The sequence below is a fragment of the Salmo salar genome, chromosome 13 (genome assembly GCF_965601325.2).
Source record: "Salmo salar chromosome 13, fSalSal1, whole genome shotgun sequence".
NCBI classification, from domain to species: domain Eukaryota; kingdom Metazoa; phylum Chordata; class Actinopteri; order Salmoniformes; family Salmonidae; genus Salmo; species Salmo salar.
Genome location: NC_138303.1, coordinates 79,746,847 through 79,754,928, shown reverse-complemented (window position 1 = coordinate 79,754,928; position 8,082 = coordinate 79,746,847). Strand labels below are relative to the sequence as shown.

The following is an 8,082-nucleotide window of genomic DNA, read 5'->3' as shown; positions in this document are numbered from 1 at the left end:
ATCTAGTTTTTTAAATTTACGGATAGCCAGGGGCACGCTCCAACACCGACATCATTTACAAATGAGGAAAGTGTTTAGTGAGTCTGCCAGATCAAACAGTAGGGATGACCAGGGATGTTGTCTTGATAAGTGTGTGAATTACACTATTTTCCGGTCCTAAGCATTCAAAATGTAACAAGTACTTTTGGGTGTCAAGGAAAATGTATGGAGTAAAAAGTACATAATTTTCTTTAGGAATGTAGTAAAGTAAGAGTAGTCAAAGATGTAAAGTACAGACCCCAAAAAAACAACTTAAGTACTTTACACCACTGCTGCATTCTGGGGCAAAAAAGTGACTTGTGGCTACAATACAACTGCATGAACTTTACAAAAATCATGAAATGTTGACTTCAAGTCTCTACAGTTGCTCTTCAACTTCATTCTGAAGCCATTACAGGCATTGTGGGGCTCTATTGTCAACCAATCATTAGGGTGTTTTTGTTTGACCCATGCAAAGACATGACAAACCAATTCATGGGTACAGTAATATACAAATAAATGTGATTTAATAATGTACACACATGATTCCATATTGTGTGTTATGTGTGTTGGAGACATGTTTATTTCTACATAACAATGAAAACCTTTTATAAACAATGACAACATTGCCATGTTGAACTGAGCGCTGCTGTAGCAAACCACAGTATCCGACTTTCGGCTGTTGCTTATGCACCTTCGACTTTTGTCCTTACCACTCAAATGCGGCCATTGACTTGGATTCAAACTTTTTGATGGACTCGGACTTAATTTCACCAGGCTTTATTTTACCCACAAAAACTAAACGAGAGAATAGCCAGCTCTCGACTACAACCAAAAAATATGGACTGACACTGATTAGAGGTTCATCTCAATGACTTAACTTTTTAGATAAAGGCAAAGCCAGCATAACAAGTGGGCCACATAAGCCTGGACTGGCCCACCCTGTATGACACTGTAAATACAGTGCACAGGATACAGTCAACAAAAGGTCAAACGTGGAATTGTCCAAGTGTAGATAATCCTCATGATAAAATGCTCCATCTGCAGAGCAGTGTTATCAGGGATGTTTTTTCTCTCCACGAGGTATAAAGTCTGTTTCTGGTCCAGAGGGACAGTGATCCCTCAACAAGAGTTCAAAGGTATAGAAGGTGGTTTTCACCGAAGATAGTACTCAATGGCAGCAGAGAAGGCAGCGAAACCTCCACATCCCAGCACGCCAGCCTTCGCCCCAGCTATAAGATAGAAGGGAGACAGTCAGTGCTTGAAACAATTACCTTTCAACAAAATGATATTAATGCATGAGACATTTGAACTGACAAATGAAGTAGATAACTCACCTCGAAATCCTATTGCTCCCCCAGTAACACAACCACTGTAGACAGCGTTCTTCCAGTCTGACTTTCCCCTGTGCTGTAATGTAAAATACACCACAAGGGGGCAGTATGAGACTGACAAATACACAATACAGTATTTCCAGTAGATGTCTTCACGGTTTCAACAGACCCGAAATTCCGAGATCAAATTCTGACTTGTGTCTCGGATCTGGGTCAGTTCTGATATAATTGCTACAGGTCTCAGGAATGTGCAATTAAAACCTATTTACCGATTGGGTCCGTCTTCTTAATTTAATGTTTGTGTGATGAGAACTGCACAAGCTTGTTATCTTTGTCAGCCAATTGCAATTCAATAAACTGTATTGCTTATGTCCAGCTGAAACTGGTTCCGGCAGCCTTGCATGTATTTATTATCAATTATTTAGTCATTATAAATGATTTAATAATCTAAACCAGTTCTTTAGCCTATGCAAAAAGTATTTCATTTTGATGAGACATTCTCATTGGCTAAATTAAGTTGTTTTAAATGTTGAGCTCCATATTTACTTTAAGGTTAAAAGTAGGCCTGTTGTAAAATAAATCGCATTAGCCTATTGCTGTCATTCGTTAAGTAGGCCTAAGGTAAGCCGTTGTTGGTAATGTTAAGGTTTCATTCTGTTGAGCCATTTTCGTTGGCCAAATTAAAGTTCTGTCTGTAATGTGTTTAGCGCAATATAATAGAATGACTGGTAGGTCTACTATGCTACTCGCACTCAAACCATGAAAAGGAAAGAAAAAAGGGCAAGATGCAAAGGTTGATTTAATGCCGCAATATAATAACTTGTTAGTATTTTCCCTATAAACAATGACTAGAGTTACTTTTGATATTACCCTAATAAATGTTAAGCAACTTTTGTGAAGGTTTGGTATGGTTCTTATTAGGCTTAGCTAGGCTACTGCAGGCATATGATATGAATGTGTAGTGCGCACCAGCACTACAACTGACTCCGACAGTTGAACTTGAGGAAGAAAGTTTAAGCCTACCATAGTTACTCCTTTAATCTAACGATATAATACTTTATTCAAAATATTCTGATTGAAAATAAACAAATTAGCCTCCTATATGCCTATATCTGTATAGCAGTAGTAGCCTATTTTATCAGCGAGTCATACTAAGACCAAGGTCTCTTTTACAGATGAACCTTGAATTACAGAAAATACACATATCAACCTATCTGACAAGTAGGCCTATGCATGTCGATAACATGGCACCTCTCTGTCTCTAGGCCTAAGCTTGTCCCCCATATATAAATTAAAAAATATATATACACATGAATATCATACATAGGCCTATATGCATGCAATGCCCTGATGCATTTAGTGCTCAAATCTCCGACAGCTGAACTTTGAGTTAGACTTGTTTTAGGAAAGTAAAAACCAATAAAATAGACTGAAGTTTTGAATATGCTACACATCAAAACACAAATAGTTTTTTTTTGCTATTTGTTATAGGCAGTTAAGGACATGCAACTGTGGCTCATTTGGCTAATTTTGTTTGTTTATTGATGGCCCTTTATTGATGCTCTGGCAGTTTCTTTCTCTTCCTACTCTCAGATCTGAATGGGTCTCTCGGATCCGAACCAGCACGATCCTTTCGGAACAGGTCTGACTGTCCTCAGGTCCACTCGGAACAGGTCTGACTGTCCTCAGGTCCACTCGGAACAGGTCTGACTGTCCTCAGGTCCACTCGGAACAGGTCTGACTGTCCTCAGGTCCACTCGGAACAGGTCTGACTGTCCTCAGGTCCACTCGGAACAGGTCTGACTGTCCTCAGGTCCACTCGGAGCGGGTCTCACTTTATTTATTTATGCATGTTGGGTGGGAAAGACAGATCCATTTCGGATAGGGTCCAGATTTTTCACATTCTCATTGGTATTTCCAGAACCACAATTACATGTTCATGGTATTCATTTCATCAACACCCATTAGCCTAGAAGATCAAAGTTTTGTATTTTATTTAACCATGTTCAACAAATCTCATGATTTGTTGAACATAACTTTGTGGTTCGTGCTTACATATGATTTGTTGATGACAACATTAAGGTCCCGCAAGTTGTCCAAACTTAACAGGCTGTCTCGTGCTTGTGATGCATTTACACGCTGCCAGAATAAAGATGGACCTAGGGCTGAGTTTCAATATATCTTTACTTCCTTCGGTCCACTGACAATCAACAGACTACTTTCAATTTGCTACTCTCTTAGTTAGCATATTATGACTATTTTCTGATGCATTTCAGCAGAAAAAAAGGATCAGAATCATCCTACCGATTCAATGATGCACTCTGTGCAGGAGAACATTGCCCCAATAACAGCAAAGTTTTTGGCGTAGGACATTCCCCTCTGGCCCATGTCTTTGAGAACCTCTCTGGCCGTGGGTGTTCTCATGGGGTCTTTGGGGTCAAATCCCACGTTGGTGTCTATACCAGCCGTGAACACACCAAACGCTCCCCCAAGAACAAACCCTTTAGAGAAAAGTGTCACAAGATTGTGTTAGCTACAGCAACTATGGAAATAGTACTGTTACTACTATACCTTATAGTGAGAATGAGCAATATTATAGACAGCAAGGGAGGTTGAGTGGATCATCTCATCAGTAAACTACCAACACGTTAAAAGATCAATCATTTGGAACAACTATGTGCATTATAAATTGTCGGCCTCCTGCATGCAGAGAGAAGCTAGTGTACCTACTGTACTGTAACTGCAATCAGCTGTCACCATGAGGTCGTCCATGGATGGACAAAGCTAGAGGCTAGTTGCAACTGTGAACTGTACAGTAACTCATGCAAATGCATGACACATTTTTAATATCGTCGACAATAGTGAAAGACTGGCTAACCTCCAACACAGGCCAACACGGCCTTGAAGGCACAGCTCTCCATTCCCTGTTCGATCATCTTCTGGTCGTCGGTTTTCATGGGATTGGGAAGACCCCCCATAACGGTCGGATTCAGATCCTTAATTGGCCTCTTCTCCCCGATGAGGTGCTCCAGGACCATGCTGTACTGAAATGTTGAACCTTCATAGCTCCTATCGGCCGAGGTTGAGGGTTGAGTGTCCGACACAGGGGCATTTCCACTACCTACGGTCGCCGCCATGATCAGTGTGTGCGGCTGGTAAATTCAAGAGGTTATTATAAACGGTAGATTCGCCAAATGCATGACAGCTTGAGGTCAATTATATTTATTCCGCATGAAAAAACAATGAAGTTCATGGAATAACGGTCCCGGACCAATAACATAGACATTCTATATTTATTATTTGAGAAAATGTTTGTCAATATATAAGAATTGCACTTTTTCTTTTACTTGCGTTAGCGTGCAAGTGAAGTGCAAATGAGTCTTCCTATATATTAGCAGATTCGACAGTCAGATCAATGCGTTTCCAAGTAATGGACTGTCTTCATGAATGCTATCTTGAATATAACCATATCATCTTAAAGTCTTAGATCAATATTGTCACAACACTTCTCATTTGACTTGAAAATATCTGTACGTTTAGGCTTTAATTTTTATCTCTGCAGGAAATAAATGAGGAGGGTGTCGATTTAATACAAACGTTATCATACGGAGAAGATAGTTCTCAAATGAACACACTGTTGAAATACGACATTACCCAGAAGTCTTTGTAAATGTAGATACTGCACCAAACTCGCGCGCTCCTACTGCAGGCACATCCACGCGCGACGCGAGCCTCACCATCGACATCATCACATCAGTAGCACCAACGAGCGCACCAGCGGCAGAGTTGAAAAGAACAGGTGAGGGGAAAATATTTATATTATTTTTCCGAAAATATATATGTTTTCAATCAGCACTAATAATATTCACCTTTTTTACTATTTATTAATTTACGTTGCTCAAGTTTGGTGAGGCTGTGAGAGTCGTTATGAAGACAGGTTGGATAGCAGTACAGTAGTTAGTACACTTCACAGCAATCGCCGTTTTGATGTTGATCAACGACAAGGTGTTTGTCTCGTGACAGGCACTGTCCTTCAGCTGATGGTTATTTTATATTACCCGGTGTTTAAAAAATGTATGGTCAACTCGCGTCGACATGTTCATTGTCACACATCTTACAGTTAGCGAATGCTGCAGTAAGACAGTCTTCTGTGATGGTAAAGCTGAGTCAGGCGAAGACATCTGTCATGAATGTTTGCGGAATGGGTGGAGGTGGATGCATGTGCACTGTTAACATTGTGGACTCCGGTGCCTCTTCTCATTTGTGTGTCTGTTTGAAGTTCAACAGGATGTTGTTTTCTGTGTCTGCTGCTGCCTCCACCAGTACCACCAGTACACTTGGTTACGTAGAAAAACACCCTCCTGCTTACTTCAATAAGCTAGCTCTTCCAAGCGTACTTAGTGACTATGCAGCAACAATGAGTGACAAATAAATAATTGAGTACACATAGTGCTCATCAATTAGCAACTCTTCCAGCAATATATATATATATATATATATTTTTTTAAATAGATCACATCACACTTTCACAGTGAGTGAGTAAGATTATGAAGCCCAGAGTTTGATTATCCTGTAGTAAACAATTATGGTGTCCAATGTAGCCTATAGCCTAATGCCCAAATTCTTATAAATTGCTTAAGAAATCATCATCATCCAATCAATTATGTCATATACATGGGAGTAATTAGGCCTACATTTTTTCTGTTGCGATTTTAAGTTAACAAAGTTTACAAATGTGTAATTACAGTGCTCAACAACTTCGATTGTCGACTCGACTGATGCTTTAGAAAACCCTCCACATGGTTACCGTACGGCTGCCATTTGTTCCTAATTAGGGCTACAGTATACGTGTAGCAGCCAGTAGCTAAGGCTCTGTTGTGTTTAGACTAGTTATCTGTGAAAGTTTGCTGTTTATTTATTTACTAAATCAGTAAGTGGTTCATTATGGTAGACGTCGTTATAACTGAGCTACTGTGTGCTGCACTGGCTCTACAACAGTCGGCTGCAGCACTATTACTTTTATCTGCTTATAAACTACACAGTCAAAGCATTCAGGCTCAGTCAAATGACTGTCTCAAAACGATGCTTAGGCCTAAACTCATAAACGGCTGCAATTTTGGTATTGGTTTACTGTGTGTGTCATAATGTAGTTCCATTCTCATGTATTTTATTTGAATCATCTTGTGTTTCTATTCTGCATCGTTGGGAAGGGCTTGTAAGCAAGCATTTCACGGTAGCTCTACACCAGTTGTACACAATTGAATTTGATTTCATTAATGACAAAGATATATTTATGGGAAAGTTAGCCTAGCCTAACAACTAGACCGCTATTTGATTTGATTACATTAAATGTTTTTAAGAGGTAAACAAGCAAGCAGTGGGCCATCATGTCATTTGTCATTCACACACATACGTTTATACTGGAAGGGGATAGGCCTATATAATGGAAAACAAATGACATCTTTCAGTTCTACACTCCCCTAATTCTTCCTTTGATGGTACAAAAGCAATATAAGGGAGAAAATAACTATGAGTAAATCATTCCTCCTCTTAAAGTTATGCAAGGGCTATTTGTATGTAATTACACCCCTTGTTTTTCATGGCCAACCTTCCAAGAAATAGAAATAGCTAGAAGAGATCTGTCTTTGGCTGATGGCTGGGCTGCGTTCAGAACACACTGACATCTAACTCAGCAGAGAGGCTGTATGTCCTATGTCAACAGAAGGACCAGGCAGATCCCAGGTAGAACCCTTTGGGGTTCTGTGTAGAACCCTTTCCATGGAACCCAAAAGAGATCTACCTGGAACATCCGCAGAAGCCTTTTGGAACCCTTTTTTCTAAGGCCTTACATGGAACCACACACAACAGTGCAGTAGCCTAAGTACACTAACAAGAGAGCAGTAGCCTAGTTGTCGTTTAATTTTGCATTCTGGTTTTATTTTGCATATGGTTGTATCTTGCATTTCATTCTCAGGAGAAAAAAGGGCCCCATGTTATACAGACAAGTGCTTATAAGTCCTCTTAGTGTTTTACTCCATCTCTCTCTGGGCTTCAATGATTATTGGCATTGAATTTGATGGAGGCGAGGGAGAATGCAGCTCACCTGGTCTCCCAGTCTACTCCTGTACTCTGTGTGCTGCTGAGAGAGCCCTAGTTTGTGTGTCCTCACAGGGTGTCCTGTGAGGAGAGAGAGAGAGCAGTGAATCTGTTTCCCAGTCACATCACCATACTGGTCCCCAGTGGCTGTGCTGCGCCTGCGCTCCACTGCTGAGCTCGTTACCAACGATTCACTCACTGGGGGACTGAAGCCGCTATAAATAGCCTCCAGTAGGTCTCTGGTGAGCAGGGCGGGGTGGAGTGGGGGGGGGGGGGGGGGGGTATTGACTGGAGTGTCCTGGCTGTCCACCTGCGTCCTCATTCCTCTGTTACGGTCCAAAGCTAAGGGTGACTTTTCCAGGGTGTGTGTGTGTGTGTGTGTGTGTGTGTGTGTGTGTGTCACAGAACACCATGTGGCCTCATTTGAAATGGGATGTCAAGGTCTCTGCTGTACAGGCTAGCTGCTGTTCCACAAAGTCAAAATGCATGATTCAAGAACACGCTCTAGTATCGCTGACCTCGATTTACCTAGCCTACTTTTTGGTATGTGACTGAAGACTATATATTTTTTTCACAGCTTTATCGGTGTGTGTGCATGTGCAATGTGTAGGCTACACGTATGTGTGTGAATTAT

General features: G+C 40.8%; 2 protein-coding genes across 3 annotated transcripts in view; one reads left to right on the top strand and one right to left on the bottom strand.

Moving 5' to 3' along the window:
- Positions 1-518: 518 nt before the first annotated feature.
- On the bottom strand, positions 519-4,521 carry timm22 (translocase of inner mitochondrial membrane 22 homolog (yeast)). The gene is made up of 4 exons (XM_014137914.3): positions 4,231-4,521; positions 3,657-3,853; positions 1,356-1,428; positions 519-1,250 (listed from the first exon to the last, which is right to left on the bottom strand). The coding sequence occupies exons 1-4, from the start codon at positions 4,487-4,489 to the stop codon at positions 1,174-1,176; spliced, it is 606 nt and encodes a 201-aa protein (XP_013993389.1). The 5' UTR covers positions 4,490-4,521; the 3' UTR covers positions 519-1,173.
- A 479-nt stretch (positions 4,522-5,000) lies between these two features.
- The window catches only part of LOC106567978 (cytospin-B-like), a 177,955-nt gene continuing 174,873 nt past the window's right edge, over positions 5,001-8,082 (top strand). The window contains exon 1 of one of the 2 annotated variants that reach the window (XM_014137915.3): positions 5,001-5,151. The gene's annotated coding sequence lies outside the window, so the exon portion shown is untranslated. The remainder of the gene's footprint in view (positions 5,152-8,082) is intronic. The other variant, XM_045693566.2, reaches the window with a different exon arrangement.